This window comes from Coturnix japonica, chromosome 11, assembly GCF_001577835.2.
Source record: "Coturnix japonica isolate 7356 chromosome 11, Coturnix japonica 2.1, whole genome shotgun sequence".
Taxonomy (NCBI): Eukaryota; Metazoa; Chordata; class Aves; order Galliformes; family Phasianidae; genus Coturnix; species Coturnix japonica.
This window is the reverse complement of record NC_029526.1, coordinates 2,028,883-2,049,992: the sequence shown is the minus strand read 5'-3', so window position 1 is coordinate 2,049,992 and position 21,110 is coordinate 2,028,883. Positions and strand designations below refer to the sequence as shown.

The 21,110-nt window shown below is 51.8% G+C and overlaps 1 protein-coding gene across 1 annotated transcript; it reads left to right on the top strand.

Annotated features, from left to right (window-relative positions):
• Positions 1-179: 179 nt before the first annotated feature.
• Positions 180-18,261, top strand: CSNK2A2 (casein kinase 2 alpha 2; the record flags this gene model as incomplete). The annotated part of the gene is given in 12 exon segments (XM_015873480.1): positions 180-300; positions 303-318; positions 504-615; positions 9,849-9,950; positions 10,510-10,560; positions 13,981-14,040; positions 14,964-15,047; positions 16,188-16,298; positions 16,520-16,621; positions 17,035-17,135; positions 17,775-17,923; positions 18,117-18,261. Coding segments are annotated over 12 exon segments (1,086 nt in total), but the record flags the coding sequence as incomplete, so codon positions are not given.
• Between the last annotated feature and the right edge of the window lie 2,849 nt (positions 18,262-21,110).

The window sequence follows — 21,110 nt, the reverse complement described above, 5'->3', positions numbered from 1 at the left end:
GGGCCGGCCCAGGCTGCAGCCGCCGGCACCGGGCCCCGGCCTCGGCTCCGCGCCCGGCCGCCCCGGGCCGCCCCCCCCCCCCCGCCCGGCCTGGCCCTGCCCGCCAGCCCGCCGCCGCCCTCCTGCGCGCGGCGCCCCGCCTCTGCCGAGCCTCCGCGCCGGCCCCGCGCCTCCATCCCCTCCTGACAGCCAGCCGCCCGGCGCCGCCATGCCCGGCTCCGGCCGCGGCAGCCGGGCCGCGGGTGTACGCCGAGGTGACACATGCACTAGAGAGCCGACGAAGTAACTGGGACTACGAAGCGCAGTCCCGAGCTGGGGGTAAAGCGCCCCGCGGGGACCCCTGCCCTGACCGCCGGCATTCCGCGGCCACACGTGAAGCCCCGGGAACGGGCCGCGCCCCGGGGTGTCTCGGGGGGAAGCGGCGGGCCGGGCCGGGAGGGGCGGCCCCGGGCAGCGCTGGAGGCCCTCAGCCGCCCTCCTCTCTCTGTTCTCCGTGCCCGCAGCAACCAGGACGACTACCAGCTGGTGCGCAAGCTGGGGCGCGGCAAGTACAGCGAGGTCTTCGAGGCCATCAACATCACCAACAACGAGAGGGTCGTCGTCAAGATCCTCAAGGTGAGTGTCCGGGCAGGGCCGGAGCACCGAGGCCTCTTGGCTCTGTCACACCTTCCCCTTACAGATGTTCGGGCTCTGGACGGTGGTTTGGATTTTGGAGCTTCCACCTGCTCTGTTTGCTCCTGGCTGAGGGCTCCATGGAGGAGGACTGCACGGAGCTCTGGCGTTGTTACAGTGCTGTGTGCGTTGGGCAACTGGTGGCTGGCCGTGCCTGTCGCAAACAGCCCAAGAAGGCCATGCCAACAGGAATGCGGAGCCTGCAGGGGAATCCTTCAGTCAGCCTGCAGACAGCTGGCATGCAGCCGTCTCAGAGCCTGGCTGTGAGCTCCTCATGGTCTGACCCTGAGGTGCTCACGGAGCACATAAAAAAAAGTGTGTATTCAGTGCTGCAGAGGATCTGTTACATGAGGGGGAATGTCACCTTGGGCAGGCCAAAAATACCATGAAAATCTGAGGGGCTGAGCACTGACCATTTGTTGCTCAGTAGTATCGGTGGGATGTGTTCTGCTGTGTTCATCCCGGTGGGTTGGGCTGTGGGGACCTTTTTGCAGCTGCATTGGGTTGTGGGTTAGGATTGCGTGGAGTTATCTGCTGTAAGACAGACCTCACTGTGGAATAGGGGGGGGCACAGAAAACTGTGGTAACCATCCTAGCAGCAGTCTGTATCAGTGATCTGGCATGAGAGGTGTTCAAAAAAGAAACACAACAGAAAAAACAACCAAAAAACTCCTAGAGGTTACAGTTGAGGTGCTTTTGGTTTTGGTTTGGCTGACACTTGTAGCTGTCATTTGTTGGACCAGCAACACGTGTCACTTTTTTGCCAAGAGCACATGGAACCAGTTTCTGGTTGTGGCTGTATGAAGGATTCAGGCACGTGCTGGTCTGCAGGATGCAGGGGGTCTGAGCTTAACCTGCCCCTGCAGCCAGCGAGTCTGGCACATCCTGGTACATGGGTATGTAGGGCTGAAGCCCTGGGGTGATTGCTGGCTGCGCTCTGATAGTGCGGCTCGCTGCTTGGCTTTGTGCTGCCTTCCCTGCTTAAACGCTCATTGCAGTTTCTGCTTCCTTGGGATCTTCCTCAGCTTTCGAGGGAGCTTGCCCTGCTGTATCTAGCTCCTAGGCAAGGAGTGATCTCCCATCCTGGCTGCCTCTGGGAGGACTGAATGGCAGCTATGCCTTGGTAGTGGCCAAGTGAGCTCTCAGCCCCATAACTGAGCTTAATGGCAAGGCTCCCATGCTTTTGGTGCTTTATGTGTTTTTTATGGGGTTTCTGTCTATTCTTAGAGATAATAGCTGTTGCAGAGCTGGATTTGATAGCAAGATGGCTCATGGTTATGCTGGGGAAACTGCACTTCTGCATGCTGCTCTGGAGCCCCTGGTCTGTCTCTTTGGGACTACTTTGATTTGTTGAGAGTCCAGGTCTTTCCCCACGTAAAAAGGCGTTATGAGGCAGAGAGGCTGCAGGGAAAGTCATCAGAAATATTCCTGATTCTTTCTTACCAGCCTAAAGAGCCTCCCCTGGAGCGATGCTGCCAAACTCTCTCCTCCCCAGGGAGCCCATCAGCACAGAGCTGTTGAGTCAGCCAGCGAGAGTCATCCGAGGGTGGCTGGGTGCTCCTTCTCCCTGGGGCCTGAATGCGTTGCCATGAAGCCCTGTAAGCAGGGGACGAGCTTGGCCCCGATCTGGAGTTGATGGTGTTGCCACTAGTTCCCTGGCTCCCCCCACTTGCATTAGCATGCGGGCAGCATTCCTGCCAGTGAGCAAGGGAAAGCAGAAAGTCCAGATAAATAAAGATGAACTTTCTTAGTGGAAAGTGGGTCAGTGAGAAGTGAGTTTCAGAGCGCTGTGTTTGTATACGTGATGAAAACTTGCAAAGTGTGGCAATAACATCACTGTGATCTGTGGAAAGTGCCTCTGGTTTCCTGTAGTGAGACTCAAACTTAATTGCAAATTGTAATTACACGTATCTTCGGTCTTAGCAAATAGGCTGGGCGTGTCTGCTGCTTGTCATTCCGGCTGCCTTCTCTGAGGTGGGAAATGCAACCAAGTTACAAGGTTCTGCGCTCCAGGAGGGGTGAGACAAGGGGAGAAAGTGTGGCTGGTGGTCATGGATGTTCAGCATAGTTGGTCTTTGCTATTTAAGGTTCATGGAGAGAACAATTTCTGTTATGTGTTAAGGGTGCTCTTAGCATCTGTGCCTCGTCTGAAGTGACTGCTATCTACCCAGCCTTGCTCTGTGAAGCGAGTGGTTCTTAATGAGCTCCAGCTAGCGTGAGGCCTTTCTGCTCCCCTTCTTTGGCTGTTGTACCTGAACATCTTGTACCTTCCTCCAGAGAGGTCAGGAAATTTTACCACCTTTTCTCAGATGCAGAAGTGAGCCACAGATTTCCTGTGTGACTTTGGGCAAGTCCCATCGCTACAACAAAGCTCAGACTAAAGCATAGGTCCCAACCTGGTGCTGTGCGAACAAGATCAACTGCTCATCCCCTTCTGGAGGCTAATTGCTTTGTTTATTCAAGTGCCCTGACATCTTCAGCCTTGGATGAGGCTGAGGAGCTGATGGCTTTGATAGGTATCACAGTGCCCCAGGCCTCTTGGTCTTCCATCAAGCACAGTGCCCCATTTCTCTGGCATTGCCTTCCTGTGCTGCTACCTGAAGTGCAGGTCCAGGCGGAATCCAGCAGGAAAATGGGCTGTGATCATGCCCCTGGTTGTGGTAATAGTATATGTCAGCAAAGGAGCACCACTGAGATCATGCAGATGACTCTAATGTTACCATTTCGTGGTTCAAGTGCCTCGCTTTGAGATTGGGGTGTTCTTAGTGCCACTTATTTCCAGGAAACTTCTATAGCTCTTTATAAAGAAGAAGCAAACGGAGCCAACAGATTCCTTCTCCTGCTGGATGTCAGGTTGTGCTGTGTATGACAGTGCTTGCTAAGCAGCAGGCGGGAGCCCTGATATACCCCACAGATGCCCTGATAACAGCCTCCAAAAGCAAGGCAGAGGGCAACTGCTCAGCTTTTCAACCCATTTAGAGAGTAAAGTTTCTGCAAAAAGAGAGTTGTCTTGGCATGGAGTGCTCAGTGCTGTACACAGCTGTGTGCCCTTCACAGCCCATAGGGCATGGAGGCAGCCTGCAGCTGTGTCCCTGCGCTCTGCAGCTGGTGCAGTGGGCTCCTGTGGGCTTTTTGATCTGGCTGACCGTGGTGCAGCTGTGAACCCGCTTCCTGGGTGCTGAGGGGAGCACAGAGCCAGGAAGGTATGTGTGAGCATGTCCTGTGTGTGCTTTTGTCTTGCTTAAATGTGATGCTCCTGTTTGGCTTCTGGGTTGCTGGCACCTGGCATTCCTCTGTATGTACAAAGGAAGCTTAAAGCATCTTTTTAGTGTGGGTAGCTGTGTTAGAAATGCTGTTGTTAAGTCGCTTGTGGCTGCTGAGAGCTGCAGCCCTTCACAGCCATTCTCTGGGCTCTGAGTGTGTCCAAGGTGGGGATCATGGCATCCATACTGCCAGCTCTGTACAGGGGTTGTTCCACTTGCTGCACACGTGTATGTGTCTGTGTACAGCTCATTTCCCTGAGACCCAGTAAGCCCATCATGGAAAGGCTAGTTTGTCTGCATGGTTGGCTGCTATCAGAAAAGGCAAAGCGGGTGAGGGATAGGGCACAGTTACAAGGAGAGGGAATGGAGGCGGTGCTGGAAAAGCCCCTTTCCTTTTGGTGGCTTTTGTCCCCATGTGCCAAGTCCACAAACTGGAACTTTCAGTAATGTCTGCGGTTTCACAAGTGTGTTCTGGCTTGTTTGTTCTGTGCTCTGTGAGTCCTCCAGAGCCTCCACGCACACATGGGGCTGCAGCAGCATCCTTTTGGTGCTGAGCTCAAATTGCTGCTCTGGCAGCTGGAGAGCCATTTGAGGGAGATAGCCCTATGGCTCTGCTGATTGTTCTGCCATCTCTGAAAGCTTCAGAGCCCTGGTATATTGGTGTGCTCTGGGTGGGGGCTGTGCTGTGTGCAGGAGGGATTGCACAGGGCAATCCAATAGGGCGATGATTGACCCTCAGGGCTGGAGCTTTTGCCTGCATCACTGCCCTTCCACCGCTCCATTCCTGCTCTTGGGAGCTCTCTGTGCCTCTCACTCCTTCTGCATTTGTACTCACTGAATCAACTCTTCCTGGCCCGCTTCCTCCTCTGGCAGGACTGAAATGAGCCCTTTTGCAAGAGAGCTGTGCTTGGCTCTGCTGTTCCCAATGCCAACTGCCCACACCGAGCTTGGCACTGTCACAGCAGGAGCCCAGCCCTGTCTGGAGCTGGGACCCCCTGGAGCAGTACTGGTAACTCCCACAGCTGTGTTTGGACACAAGGAACCGGTGAGCAGCACAACAGCAGCTCTTGTGAGGAGGAGGGTGAGCCCCAGAGGGCTGTTCCAGGGATGCGCTTTGTGGGAGGAAAGGCTTTCTGCCCTGCCCTCCAAACCCCGGCTGATGCATTCTAGCTTAACTTGAATCAAAAAGCAAAACTACTACAGTAGTTTCAGGGTGGGTTTATTTCTTGTTTGCTTTTGCCTCTTGTAAAATTGATGAGCAGCTCGGGAAAGTTTAAATTCCGGTACTGGAATTGTAAAATGCAAACAACTCACAGGATATTAACACAAGTGGGCTCCTTGATTTTCATCGCTCTTTGGAGAATGATTATTTGGTTTCCCAGCTGATGTCTGACAAAATAAGCAGTGCTGCTCCAAAGGCAATTTTCCTATTGAGCAATTGGCATGGGGCTTTATAGGCTGATTATTATGATCCTTTCAATACTTGCTAGGAACAAATGAGCTTCTGGAGCCTCCATTCAAATGTTTAAAGCCTGTCTAAGGATGCTGCTGGTCCTGGGCTCTGTGTGCAGAGACCTTCCTGCTGCTTCACTGCAGAGCTGTGGTGATTCTGGGCTATTCAGGTTTGGTGGGCAATGAATATAGCAGGATAAATGACTCTTGTTTTTCATGGATCCATGTCTTTTGTCTGCTAATCCTTCTCCTCTGCTGCATTAAGGCTAGTTCTTTCCAGAGCACCTTCTGTGACTCCTGCAGAGCAGCATGGATGCTCCTCAGCCTGCAGGACACGCACACTGCCTGCTTTTCACTAATGGGAAATGAACGCTTTGAATTTAACTTGGATCTCACACGTCTTCCTGATTACTGCTTCTCTTGCTAACTGTGGAACTTGGTTTAAAAAATGTCCTCGTTTTTCTTGAATTCAAGAGCAGGTCCCCAGCTTGGAGGAGATGGCTGCAGCTGAAGAATGATAGGTGTGGTGTGCTCCGCTCGCTGCAGAAAAAAACAGCAGTTGATTAGCCAGGCACACATCTATTTGTTCAACACAGGAAGTGATGGTTGCAGTATTGAATCTAAAGGTTTATTTTAGCAAGCAACACTAGTTCTCCCAGCTGATGTTTGCTGCAGCTAAACTCCTTCCTTGCTTACAGTCCCTGAATGTAACCCAGGATCTGATCTCAGTCACAGAGTGGGGTTTTCTTCTGCTCTTACCTGTCTGCAGTGTGCAGCTTACCCTGTGCCATTTCCTTTCTGCACCCTGAGCCCACCCCCATCACTGCCTGTCCTGCCCTGGCTGGCTTTCTCCCACATGGTTGGGAGGGTGGGAGTCCTGCTGCAGAGGGTGGTGCCTGGCTGTGGCAGGGCAGCTGTGGGGTCCAGCAGGACTATCCTGCTGGCTGTGGGTCACCTTGTCCCTCTGCTCTGCCTGGTCAGGCATTGGGCAGCCACGGGCTGTATGTCCCCACTGTCTGCAGCCATCTGACTTCTAGCTTGGCTGAGAAAGAAGGCAATTCCCTGGGAAACTGTGCTAGGCAGTGGTGTGGTTCAGAGGGTACTGCTGCAGTTGAAGCAGTTAAACCCCGCCCAGTGTAGACATGGTTAAAGTGAGACATGTCTTTTAGCCTGGTTTCCTATGGAAACGAGCCTTATGCAATCCTGCTGTCTGTCAGCCTTCTCCCCCTCCCCCTGGCTGGCCAATCCCAACTAAATTCAACTGTTGGGTTCCTATGGACCTCATGGACATAGGTGCTAGCATAGAGCACAGGGGCTCGCTCAGAGCCTGTCTCACAAAGTTTGACTCATATCAGTTACTAGAGAAGCCCAGCTCATAAGGAAGCTTTGACGTGCCTCTACCATTGGAGAGCAGATGGAGTTGGAGTCTACATCTTTCTATAGCGCTGCATCCCCAAACACAGGCTGCTCAAACTCAGGTAATGGTACCTGGGTGGCTCCATGGGAAATACCTCTCCCAGGATGTGATTGAGCCACGCAGGGCATGAACTGCATGAAACACTGCTGTTCATATGGTAAGACAGCCTTAAATCAGTGCCGTTCAGATACTCTGACTGCAAGAGCTGCTGTTTTAGGAGCTATTCCTGCTGGGAGAAGCAGATGGTTGGAGGCCATAAGAGCTTCAGTTAGTTCACATTTAATCCATGCATGTTTGGAGTCAACACCCTTGGAGAGACGGATCGGGTGACTCCGAGAGACAGTTGTAGCAACCCAGGCTTAATCCTGGTGCTTGGAGGATATGTTGCTGAGGGCCTGGGTTTCTGGCAGCGCTGCAGGATGGGGATGGGGTGGCAGCAGCAGAGTGCTGGAGTGGTTTGCACCAAGGTCTTTGTGTTGCCAGGTCAGATAGTGCAAGAGCCCAGGCCTGGAATCAGTTACTGTAGGAAAATGGAGCTCCAGTCGAGTGCCTGGGTGACAGATGGTGTTTGTGGTTATGGCTGCAGTGATGTGGGTAGGGGATGGCATGTTGTTGGGTCAGCCTGTGGGGAGAAAGCTGTGCTGGGGAGGCAGCAATCGCCACTGCTTTCCCCTGCAAATCCAAAGTGGGGAATCCTCTGCTGCCTTGCACTGTCTCCAAGGGAAACATAGAGGCAGTAAATCTTTCTCTGAGGCAGCACTTCTTCACCCCATGGCATCTCTCCCTCCCACATCCCTATTTCTGTAGTGGTAGGAAGCTGATGGCCCTGCAGGAAGCGGAGCTCACAGCTGGGTCAGGCAATTCAGCCATGTGCAGGCAGCCCAGAACAAGCCCTGCACTGCTGCAGTCCTCCAGCCCTGAAAAAGGTGGAAGCACACAGAGGTAGTGGGCTGGGAGAGGACATCTTCCTCAAGGGGAGTGGTGGTTGCTATGGAAGGAGGAATGGAAATCTCTGAGGGATGTCCCGATGTAGCTGGTGCAAAAGGCCCTTGAAATAGCTGCAGTGCAATGGAGGAGGTCTTTCAAAGCAAGCAGTGGGTTCCCTTGGCTGATGGCACAGCAGTGTGGCTCTGAGGGATGTGTGCAGGGCTGTGCTGGCAGCCAGACCACTCCCTCTTTGAAGGTCCTTGGATCTTCCAGCTGGTGTGTGCATCTGGCTTTGCTGGACTAGCAAATAACTGAATTATGTCCTCTAATTCCACCTTGGCCTTCTGGTGAGATCAGTGGATGTGGGTGATGTAAGGGCGGTGTCAGTCGCCGCGCTGACGTCGATGAAATTAGTCTGTAATGAAGCATCTTCAGCTCAGGTTCAGAGACAAAGCCCTCTCTCCTGCTGCCTTCCAGCCCTGCTCAGGCTGCTTTCCTGTGTCTGGCATTAGGCTGGCTGTGTCTCAGGGTTGCCCTGCGCTGTTTCCTTGCCCCCTCCCCAGCAGAACCTGCTGTGCATTGCTCTGGCAGCTGCATGGCCTTGCTGCCATTTTCCAGAGCGTCTTTATGAGGTGCTGACGCTCCCTGTACATAGCATAGGTGTTATTTTTGGCATTTTGCTTCGGACTGAGATTCTCATCTTTTGGCTGCAAGGCCTGGCTGCTGCCTTTCAACTTGGAGGAGGAGAGGAGGATTGAATCTGAAGGCTGCAGCTACCTGGAGAGCCTTGACAGACAGCATATTTTGCCGCTTACATAAATAACCATATTTTCTGTCTGTATAAAAAGCTTTGGTTCCTTCTCCCAAGTACATTCCTTTGAGTGGTCTGAAACCAAGGGTTGTCTAAAGTGGGCGTGAGCTGCCACGTCACTCCGCAGCCATCACCGGAGCGTGGGAGGCTGCAGCAGAGGGGCTGCTGAGTTCTCAGGGCTCCTCATGCCTTGCACAGAAGGTCACTGTGAAGGTGCTGACATCTTTTCACTTGGCTTGGGTGCCTCTGACATCTCCTTCCTGCCCTCCTTGCTGAGCAGCCACCGTGCTGGATGGTGAATGCTTCAGAAGGCTGAACTGGACTGGAACAGAGAGTTTCCATGAGCACATCTCCCAGTGTGAGAAGTTTAGTCATCCTTCTATGATGTCTCTGTAGCTTTCTGTTAGGGCAGCAGAGGTGCAGGAGGAGCTTTGCAGGGAAGGAGGACTGCTGGAGCCAGCAGCGGTGTGCAGCCAGTGATGTCCATCCTGGTCTCTGGCCAAGGCTTAAATAAAATCTCCCTTTGGAGCTGCTGCGAGCTGCCTTTCCTTTCAAGCGGGCAGAGATCTCAAGTTGTCTTGGGAGCGGATGAGTTACAGAAGTGGTCATTCCTTTGCCTTGAAATGAACCGCTGGATCAGCAGAGTGTGAAAGCTCTCCCAGCCTTGGGAGCAGCTGTTCTTTGTCACTCTGTGCAGCGTGATGTCCAGAGAAAAGCTTACTTTGCAAAGGGAATTCCTGGGGCTGCATGGGCTTGAGTAGGAGTCAAAAACTGCTTATAATGTCTGTATGCTTCGAGAATAATCACAGTACACAGATGCGATGGCATGCCTTGCAGCTGGGTCCCTGCTCTTGGGGTGGCTGTGAAACACTCTTGCACAGAGTGAGGCCCAGCAGTGTCTGAGCTTACTGGAAGGTGTGGTGTTGGAAAGCCTCGTGTTGTTGCTTCAGTGCATTAAAGTACTTCAGGGAAATGCACTTGGCAGTAAGAATTAAGAACATAAATGTTTTGTGCAACTAGTGCACAGTGCTTTGAACCACAGTTACTGGAGTCATAGTGATGTTTGTCTTGAGTGGGTTGACTTCCCCTGATGGGTGGGAAACTTTCACTTAACAAAGGGAAATCCTCACTCATTCAAGGTGTCCGTCTTCCTTTTGAAGTTAAAAATGTTCCATAGGGAGAACAGGAGCAGGGGAAGGAGGGGAAGTTGTGGGGTACAGTCAGAACATTGGCAGAACATTGGCAGAACGAGTCAGTGTTAATGTCTGAAAGGACTCTCACTTCTAATTGCTTTTGTCTATTTAAGCCAGTGAAGAAAAAGAAGATAAAACGTGAGGTTAAGATTCTGGAGAATCTGCGTGGTGGCACCAACATCATTAATCTCATTGACACTGTCAAGGATCCAGTGGTAGGTGCTTGTGGTGCTGTGTGGGTGGTGGGCTTGCCTTCCTTTTGGCTGTGGGCAGGGTTCTTGTTTCACTCCGTGGTCCCCAGGCTGTTCTACACACTGATGAGTTTCCCTTGGCTGACCAGGGAGAAGTTTGGCACCCTCCAAATTTGCTGTAAGAAAGCAGAAACCACAGCCTTCCATCTTCTCTCTGGCACCTGGAACATAAACATTTTGCTGGGCAATTAGAAACTAAGCACTCATCCTGCTTGCTGTCCTGTCTAGTGACCAGAGGTCACATCCTCTGTCTGCACTGCCACAATGACCCCATTTGCAGGAAGTTTTCTCTGAGCAGCAGCTGGCGGAAGGCTGTGATTCCCAGCTTGCTAGCAGCCATGGAGAGGAAATGATGCTGCTGTAGTGTTTGTTTGCAGTCCTGGCTGACCATCTTCCTGCTGCTGGCTGTGGGACTTTAGCCTCCCCACTGACACCTTTTGCCTCGTCTGGTGTATTTTCTGACTGGGGGTGTTGGGGCAATGCTGTGTTTTAAACCACGACACGCTCTCTCTCTTTCTTTCAGTCAAAGACCCCTGCGCTGGTGTTTGAGTACATCAATAACACAGATTTTAAGGTGAGTCTGCTTGGGTATGGAGTGGGGAAGCCTCCCATTTCTTTTGAAGCTGCTCAGTTCTCGGGTTGTCAGATGCTCCTCAAGAGCTGCAAGGGGAGTTTGGGTGTGTTCCCTATGTCTGTATCTACAGCAGTGCAGTTGGTGGAGCAGAATACAACAGTTTGTGCTAGAATCCTTCAGACCTGAGGACCACAAGGTGGCTGAGGCTGGAGCAGGTGAACTTGGTAGCAAGGGGCAGAGCAGTCCTGGCAGCTCTCTGCTCGCCCAAGGCTGCAGCACATCCTGGTTTCTAGGAAACTCCAAGTGGAATTACTCCTTTCCAAAGCTGGGAGCCCTTCTGTCTGCATGGGCTGCTGAAATGCTTCTGCCTGCCAGAGTCAAGATGATATACAAAAGGAATATACCATTAGCAAGCACACTTATTTTAATGATATCTTTGAATCTTGTGAATCTTTGAATTCTTGTCAGTGGTGGAAAACTAATTGAGCAGTTACCATTAGAAAGCTAGGCATCACCTCTTCCTCCAGTGCTCAGAGATCTCCTCTGTTTCTTATTACAAGACAGTGCTTTTTTGCTTCTGTCTGTGCCGGAGTGTTATATAGACGTGCATATTCTAGAGTGCAGCTTCACCAGATGCAGCAAACACCTGGAAAGGGACTCTGGGTTGGTGCTGGTGGAAGGACAGACCCCGTGTCTTTGCATACAGGCTGTGTACACTGCAGGCCTGCGTGCTGTGAGGCAACATGCATTGCTTTCATTTCCCTGGAGTTTCTCAGACAAGGTGAATCTCAGCGTGCATAGTGAGAGCTGCAGCCATTCCGGCGGTGTTCTTAGTGCTCCTTAATCTCATGCAGTCTTATTAGATAGGCTAGAATAGCAGTCACTTGCAGGAGCTGCCCTGACTGCTCTGGGCAAGGAGATGAGTGTTACCTCAAAGTTAGCAGCCAGGAGAGGAGTTCTTTGTGCTGACCTTCAGGGCTAATTAAAGCAGGCTTGGTCTGTCTGGGCTTTGTTGGCATCAGCTGGTCTGCTGCAGCACTGTGTATGTTGGGAATGTGCCCCTTTCCTTCTCCTGGTGACTCGGGGACTCTTAATAAGGCGGGTTGAGGAAGTTTTTAACTTGATATGTTGTTCTTTCTTAAACTTTTTAGTAAATGATTTGAGATTAAGCAGATCATAAAGGCAGCAGCACATGCTGGAGGTCGCTTTTTGTCTCCTAATCTAAGTACCATCACACCATTCTATAGTGTCCTTAGAGGAAAACTTTGTTGTCAAAGATACTATTCAATAACTGAAATATATCTGTGAGACAGAGCTTTCAGTAATGACTTGAGATTGTGGCCATCGGGGACTGACTGAGAAATGCCAGGCTTAGAGCATGTGCTGAGAACTGTGCCAAAGGTTCTTCTGCAGCTGCCAAGGCAACGTTGGTCTGGCCATGGCAGAAGTAGCAGTGCTCAGCTCTGGGTGTTGTGTTAGAAACAAGTGGATGATTTTGCAGCAGATCATTTCTAGGCTTCTAAGAAAGATCCCAACTCTTCAAGGATGTCTGTGCTTGTAGCTGTGCAAGTCCAAGACTAGAAGTATTGATGCTTTTGTCTTACATGATCTGTGTAGAGCAGGAATAACTTGTCTTGGGAATGCAGGCATGTCCCCCAGGGCATGCAGGATGGCTGCTCATGTTCAGGGCTTATTTGTAACCCAAACTTCACCAGCTTCGTGGTGGGGCATGTGGGTTGTTCAAGCCATACTTGTGTGAGCTGCTCTATTTGGGTTGGTTTTTCAGGCTGCGGCTGGCTGACAGACTGCAAAGCTGCAGCTGCATGGGGGCTGGGGGGACACCTTCTGCACAGAGATTCCAAGGCTGTCTTCCTTTGCTCTGAAGTGACAAGCAGGAAGCACGGAGTGTAGATGAGAACACTTGTGTTAGGGGTCTGTACATGAAGCAGATGGAGAGTATGTAGAGTTGTCATCCTTCTGTTGTCTCTTCTGCCCCAGCATCCTTGTCTCCCTGGAGCCGAGTGCCCCACAAGCTGATCCTGGTGGGAGGGAACTCTTGTCATTTTGGGCTGGCTGCTTCTGATCTGCCTGTCTCTGTGCTGAGTTCTAGAGTTAGCAGTACTGGTGAGAGTCGTACTGAGCAATCGCTGCCGTTTCTGTGGGTCTGAGCCATGGCTACAGACAATTCCAAGCCATCAGTGCAAGCTGTATCCCGGTGGATCTGGCTGTTATGACATGCTGGTATAGGCAGGATGCTTACATACTTCTGTAGATCTGACTATGTTGTCTGAAATTGCCTGGCAGGGTCCATCCTAAACCTGCCTGTTCTGCAATCACGGGAGTAATGTTTGGAGCTGGGATAAATGTATATTCTGCTGTGTGAGAAGGGCAACTAGTTGCATGTGGCTTCTAAGCAGACCTGTTGTGATACTTGTCTGGGAGCACTCCAGCTACCCATGTTCATTTGCCTTGAAACACAGCTGTGCTGCAGAGCCATGCAGCTGAGTCAGTAAGCACCAGTGAAATGAGAGGTCCTTTTCCTAATTGGTTTCAAACCTGCAATGAGACATCTGTCCTTCAACCACCATAAGCTGTAACTTGCAAAGAGGATTGCTGCCTGCAGCAGCCTTCCCCAGATGCACTGATGCTGCCAGGTGAAGCTGAACCCTGCTGTGAGGGCTTGGCCCCAGGTCATGCCTCACAGGGCCCTGTGCAGCCGAGTCAGGGAATGGTGCCCTGCTGTAGTTTGTGGTGACATTGGTTCTGCTCCTTGCTTGTCTGCTTCATTGGGTTGCTCACAGGTGCTAGGATCATGCCAGCTCATGAGAAGAAAACACAGCTTGCATCCTGGAGGCCATTTAAGCTCAGCGTGTGTAAGTGACACCTATATGCTGCCAAGAGCTGTGCTGAGGATGCTGGGTCTGTTTGGATCTGGCCCTAAGCACGATAGGATCATGAGGATCTCGCCTTGTGCCTGGAGAGGATCCAGGGCCAGAACAGCTCTCTTAGAATATGAATTTCAATCCCTTGCTGTGGGATTTCTCTCGGAGCTGCCAGGTGGTGCCCTTGATGAGCAGTCAACTCTGATGCTGATTCAGGTGGTGATATCACTGAACTGTGAGATGATCCTTGTTTCTTAGAAAGGACAGAGGGGCCCAGTCTCCTGCTGGAAAGAAATGATGGCAGGTCTGAATGATCCCAGCAGCTTTTCATGGGAGCTCTTGCCTCCTTTCTGGATTTCCTACCATATAACTCTGGCAGATCTAAGCCTAGGATGGCCCTTGGGAGTGGCAGCATTGACTGGGACATGGAAAGGGTTGCTGATTGGAGGCAGGTGGGGTGCAGGAAATGACAACTAATCCAAATCTGGAGTATTTAATTTTATTTCTTTTTTCTTCTCCCTCCCCAAATCTATTTCAGCAACTGTACCAGATCTTGACAGACTTCGATATTCGGTTTTATATGTATGAGCTGCTGAAGGTGAGTGGCATTGCATATGACAGCTGATGCAGAAGCCAAGAATGAGAAAGGCAGTAGCCAAGTTACTGGGACAGCACTATTAAGCACTTACCTCTCTTGTATCCAGTGCAGGATCACAGAGTCCATATTTTATATCCAGAGAAGGTTTGGGAAGTGGCTTATTGCTATCAGGCATTAGAGCCAGACTGGGGGTTGTGGGCCACCTCTGAAGTGTCTGATTCTCTGGGGCCTGTTCTTTCCCTGTGAAGCATTTGTGACTGCTGGTGGCCAGGTGGGGCTGGGCTTTCCCTTCCTGTGTCTCGAGCACTGGGCAGGCTGCAGTGAGGATAGCCCGCTCCCTCCCAGTCAGAACCAGTACAGGCACTGAGGGGGAAGTACTTTGTCCAACCTGTAGAGGATCTGCAGTGCTGCAGGTCCCAGGGCTTTTAGTGCTCTGTTGGTTGGGAGCCATGTCACATTGCAGGGATATTCCTTGTGGCCTTGCTTCCTGTGCTTCCTGCTGTGGCAGGGACACAAGGACAGCGTTACTCCCTGGCAGTATGTCTTACGTATTGAATGACTGCAGGCTGTGCCCTCTTCCCATGGCACTGGAGGTTTCAGTGCACCTGATAGACGTTGATGGATGGGTCTCCCTACCCCTTGCAGTTGAGAAAACATTCTCAACTCCTTGCTTGAGGGAACAGCTGCGTGGGAGGAGCGAGTGGTGCAGGGTCATGGAACTGAAGAGCTTTTATGCTCTCCTGTCTTCAGAGTTTAAGAGCAGTGTCAGTTTTCCTTGTGTACCATCACCTGCCTTATTGTGAGCCAGTTCCTTCTTCCTCATGGACTGGGCAGTTTTGCTCCTTGACAAGAACTGTCTTTCAAATTGTTAATGCCGTGTTGCAGCTCTATGGCCGTATCTAATCTCTGTGTGTGTCTACCAGGCCCTGGATTACTGTCACAGCATGGGGATCATGCACAGGGATGTCAAACCCCACAATGTCATGATAGACCACCAGCAGAAAAAGGTATGATGGCACCAGGGCTTACAAGCAGGGTTTTTCCAGTGGAGCTTGACACTCTGCTGCCTCTGTACCCATAACCAGGCCAGCTGTGCTTACCCCTTAGCCTTTTCTGCTCCCTTCCATTTGCATTCATGTCAGGAGGTGGCCAGAGTCTCACTGGGAAGTGCTACAATTGGAGGCCATGGCTTGGAGGTTGCTCTCCTCCCCAGCCAGCCATGCTGTGTGTCTTTGCTGAGGGGAACAGATCTGGGCTGTTAATTTCTGCTTGGGAAGGTGTGGTGGTGGGGTGCAGAGGCTGTAGATGGGAGAATAGTGGCCTTATATGAAGCACATGTGGATAACTTTACCTAGGAAACATGAGCTCCTTCTGTAGTACAACCTTTCCCCCCCTCTTACTTCTGGGACCTGCTTGTTAGATAAAAGGAAATGTTTGTGCCAGGGTCACTGCCACGGGAGTGGGCAGCACAGGGAGCTCCCCTCTGTGCTGTGGTACCTGTACCTCTCTGGGTGTTGTGTGTACCTCTGGAGGGACTTGGGATTTCCAGCTGCAAATGAGTTGCTGGTCCACAGGTCCCATGTTCACTGTGTGAATCAGCAGTGGTTACCAGCTGAGGGTTTATAAGGAAGGGGAATCTCGTAATAGATCTTTTGTCCTTCAGTAAAGCAACTGGTCCTCTATCCCTGTGGCCACAGAGGAGGCAGTCTGCCTTGCAAGATGTGATGTGCCATCTCCTGTCTCCTCTCCTGCTGCCAGCCCCCAGTTAAAATCAACACTGCCTTTGGCCTGACCCCTCTTAACAGTGGGACAAAACAGCTGGCCTTTGCCTGTTCCCTAGTGTACAGTGTCCTGCCTGCAATGGCTTGTGGCACTGGGAAGGAGCCAGTCACCCAGCAGTGGTGATGGTGTTTGGACTTGGAAGGCAGAGGAGCTCTCTGAGCTGGGTTCTGCCCTGCCAGCACCATGAGGTGACAAGGGAAAGGAAGAGCACTGCTGAGAGCATCTCCTGTCCTCAGAGTGCCTCCCTGGCACTGCCCCGGCCTCCATGCTTGCAGCATGAGACTGAGAGGCTTTGGCAGACACAGCTTTGCCTAACTTGCTCATACTGAGGCTCCTGACTCTGTGTCTCTTTATCACATGTTCAGCTGCGGCTCATAGACTGGGGTCTGGCAGAGTTCTACCATCCAGCTCAGGAATACAATGTCCGTGTGGCCTCTAGGTACTTCAAAGGACCGGAGCTCCTTGTGGACTACCAAGTAAGAGTCTGAGTCTGCCTCCTCCTTGCAAGCCAGTGATACTGCTTGTGCTTGCACTTTGGCCACCGTTGGGTTGTCCGGTTTTGCCTGTCAGGGCATTGCCTGGGTTGGAAAGAGGCTTGCTGTGAACTGAAAAGCCTGAGGTTGTCTGCTCTTGCTGGGGAGCCAGGCCATGGTGAGCATGCCTTTCTCTTGTGATGGCTTTTCCTTTTTCCCATCAGATGTATGACTACAGCTTAGACATGTGGAGTTTAGGCTGTATGCTGGCAAGCATGATCTTCCGAAAGGAGCCTTTCTTCCACGGACAGGACAATTATGATCAGGTAAGGACTTTGATACCTGATTTATCTAATGAGACATCTGTCACCAACTCATCTGCATGTGTGTAGTGGGGAGATTCCGGGGATGGGACCACCAGACTGGGAAGATGTTGCTGCATGCCTACTTGAGCCATCTGGGCTTACACAGCACTGCCTTATGTAGGACATAGTTTTCTGTGCATGTTGCAAAAGCAGTGTTCAAGGAGGACATTCTCTCTTTCTGGGAGGTTTCCCAAAGAAGAGCTGTTACAATTTGAGCAGCTTTGTCTCTGCAAGGCAGTACCTAGTCCTCTTTGTAGACTTCAAACCAGAAAGAAGACACAAGTTTAATAGGAAATGCTCCAGCAGAACTTGTTCCTTTTTCAAGCTGTGACGACTCACTCCTTTGCTCTCTCTCAACCTACCTTTTGTTCCAGCTGGTTCGCATCGCAAAGGTCCTGGGCACAGATGAGCTGTATGGGTATCTCAAGAAGTACCACATAGAACTGGACCCACACTTCAATGATATCCTGGGCCAGTAAGTGGAGAAGTGAAATGCAGCCTTTTCTTTCCTTGTAAAACAGAGGGGGAGATGAACTACATTTCCATCCTCTGAAGGTCTCTTCTCCAAGGCCTGCTTTGATCTTCTGGATCGCAGTGCTGCTTGCAGGCCTCCTAGCAGGTCACTGAAATGCAGGCTCTTTCCTTTTGTCTCTTCCATGACCCACAAGCCTTCCCCAGCTTCTTCCCTTTCTTGCTTGTTGACATCCTAGAAATGGAGATGTAAACACTGGAGTTGACTGTGGGTTGAGGGGCTCCAAATCTCAGATGATGTTTCCTAAAAGGACCAGAGGCAGATGGGATAGTGAGGGCAGCCTGCATGGCCAGAGCATTTCTGGGCCCAAGGGTCTGTGTTAAGTGTCTAGTCCCTGTAGACAGGAGAAGCCATGCAGTACTGTGCCCATCTCAGAGGCTGGATGTCAATGCAGTTGTGTACCTAAATATGAGGGCTTTTCTCCCTTTAAAAGTGCTTGCTGAGCAGTAGCTTCTGCAAGAGAAAGAGATGGAGGCTGTCTCTGCCATAGTTTCTTCCCAGAAGTGGAGAGCAGTTTCCCTGGGACCTCTCAGTTCTGCTGTGCTGATCAGAGCTGGGTTGTGACAACAGGTCCCTTTGCAGGCACTCCCGGAAGCGCTGGGAGAACTTCATCCACAGTGAGAACAGACACCTTGTCAGCCCTGAAGTCCTAGACCTCCTGGACAAGCTCCTGCGATATGACCATCAACAGAGGCTGACGGCCAAGGAGGCGATGGAGCACCCCTATTTCTGTGAGTCTGTGGAGCAGTGGGGCCAGCTGGGATGGAGGGAGGGTCTTGGGGGGGAAGCTTTGGCTCCCCATCCTGCAAAAGCATTAGCAGCTCTGTGAGTTTTAGAGGCGGTTTTGCTGAAAGGGTTTGTCGGGGTGGAGCTTCCTCTTCATTAAATGCTGTTTCCTCTTCCTCCCTGGTCTGTCTCCTGCAGATCCAGTGGTGAAGGAGCAGTCCCAGCCCAGCTCAGAAAACGCTGTGCTCTCCAGTGGCCTGACAACAGCACGATGAAGACTGGAAAACGACGGGTAATTCAAGATGTTTACAAATAAAAGCAAAACCTTCGGTCACACAGTGAAGGGAAATGAACCAAGGACCCCCCCCTCCCCCTCCCCTTTATACTCGGCAGAAATCTAACCTTTGGGGGGGGGGTCATAAACCTCAGTTCCTCTCTGGTGGTTGTGGTTAATGTAACTCTAACCCTGTGGTACCAAAGCCCTGGGCAAATGGTCTTGCAAGAGTTAAACATGTAGTGATATCCCCAGGGCTCAACACGACTGATTCTGGTTCACATCTCTATGGATCCTTCTCTTCCTTCTCTGTCCAGCCTTCCCCACTGTGCTGGTGGGGACAAATTGGCCGTTCCACCATCAGTCCTTAGCATGCCTCTTTCTAAACATGCCTTTCTGACTTGTAGACTCTGGGTGAACCAAATTCAGGCTGGGGGTCAGCAGGTGCAAGTCTGCTTTGAGCTCCAAGTCCTACTGCTCACTCTGGGCTTGAATTTGGCCCTTGAATCCCAGTTTTAATTGCAAATGCCAGGGCGTTCGGGGGGAGGGGGGAGGTTCAACAAAACGCAGCCCACAAACCCAGCAGCACCTCAGGACTGGGCTGGAGCATTAAAAATAAGGCACTGAACTGAGTTGCTGGGGAGAGGTGAGATTCCCCCCTCCAGGCTTGTTTGACAAAGGCTCGCTCTGAAGAGAAACTCAATAGACCTGCTTTGGAAACTTGTGAATGTGAGGGCTGCTTTTGTGGCAGGAGAGGGGAGGGACTATCCAGGCTTTCCCACCGAGCTCAGGAGAGTCAGAACTGCAAGACTTGTTGTGATAGGTGTGCAACCACGTACCTCACGACGTGGCTCCCATGAGAATTCGTGCCAGACGCAGACTTGTGCCAGAGCGCAGCTCTGGAGCCGTTCAATCCAGCGCCGCAGGATAGAGGAGCGGAACGGGGCCCTGGGAGGAGAGCATGGGGTGGGGAAGGATCAGCAACCAGCGGTGTGGTCTGTCGGGGAGGGGGCTGTGCAACTACTGATCCGGGACTTGGGATCCCACGTAGTGTTTTAACAAAGTCAGCCACTTGTTGAAATCTGGGGTGCCGATCCTGCTGTGGGGGGTGGGGGGTTCGTCTCGCGGGTTCTTTCATCAGATCCCTTGATGGCTTTATAGCCCCATGATTCACAGTTGCCTCCTCTACTTGTTCTGTGTGTGATTTCATCAAGTGGTTCTGGTGATGCTCAAACCTACAAGCTGGAGATAGTGTTTTCCCACCAGCACCTCAACACAGAATTTCCTTCTGCGGCATTGTCGAAATAGTTAATTTTTTATAAGGTTGCAATGTTTCTATTTGAAACATCTGTTTACATTCCATATTCCAATAAAGTTCTATTGGCATCGATAGCAGGTCAATCCATTTGTATAATTCACTGAAACCAATAAATATCTATACGTCTGAACGGCTGCTGTCTCTAATCTGTGGGATGGCCCAAGAGAGCAAGACTGCCTCATCACAGAGGGCAGCTTGGCTTTTCCAACCTTTTGGGTTTGGGAATCCCTTGGTCGTTGCTCTCAGGTTTTGATGCCATCAGCCCTGAGGGTCTCACTGCGCTCTGGGGCTGCAGAGCTGTTGGTACAATGTGGGGTTGGCTGTTGTGTGTTTCCAGCCCTGTGCCCACCTGCCCTGCTCCATGCTGCCTGGTCTGAGGGCTGCAGGGCTCTCATGCTCCTCTAACAACAGTAGGGTTGGTTTGGGGGATTTTTGTAGGCTTTCACCTGGATTTGGCTCCCATGGCCATGCTGTGCAGTGGGCTGGTGGGGCTGGGTGGCAGAGTTTAGGGCCCAGCTGTCTCCTTACCACCAGGACTGAAGGAGAGCAATGCAGTGTGTGGGCAGCATCCTGAAACACTCACTTCCATCCTCCGGTCTCTCCCCAGGTCCAGATGCTGTTGCTCCCAATTTTCCATAAGCAGAATGAGAATCATTATCGGCACGTGTAGAATGACAGCGGGCAGACTGCAGCACGGGCAGGGCCGAGTGCCTGGCTGGATGGCACTCACCTAATGAACACAGCTCTTCTGTAACAGGTTCTGCCTTTGGTTGGTTCTTTGTTGATCCCCTCCTGACCCAGAGAACATGGAAATGTGAAGGTTGTGCAAACGGTTGTTGGTTAGTTGTTCCTTCCTCTGCTCTTCTGACTCTCCCAGCCTTTAACAGACCATGGTTAGCCAGCTTGCCCCTGCCAGAGCCTGGCAGTGGCAGCGAATGTAGCATCACAACGGACAGTTCTGTGTTATAATTGAAATAGTTCTATATCGTTGAATAAAAGTTTGGAAAGAAACATACGAGGAGGGATATCCAGTGAGGAGGGAGCTGTGGGCAGGAGGACTGGCCGTGCTGCAGGATGCCAGCAGTGAGAGCCCGTCAGGATGGGCTTAATGAGGAGAGCAGGAGGAGCTATTGTACAGTCACCGGGAGCAAAGGAAAAGGGGCTGTTTGCCACCATTAGGGACACTGCTCCTTACAGCCCTGAAGGTGGCAGGCTGGGTGCTATGGCTGGGTGCTATGGGTGCTATGGCTGGGTGCTATGGGTGCTATGGCTGGGTGCTATGGCTGGGTGCTATGGGTGCTATGGCTCGGTGCTATGGCTGGGTGCTATGGCTGGGTGCTATGGCTGGGTGCTATGGCTGGGTGCTGTTGCTGGTACCTGCTGCTCCCAACACATGGCCCTTGCTCTTGTCCCTTTCATTACTCCCTTCTCTTCCTCCTCCAGCCTTCATTTCCATGCCAGCACTGAGGCTGGCCGTTAACCCGAGCTCTGCAGTACTGAAGCTCCTATTCAGTCCCATTCCCGTTCACCTTCACTCTCCACCCCGTTCCCACCCCGTCCTGTTTCTCCTCCTCCTCCATTCAATTAGTCCCTGCTGACG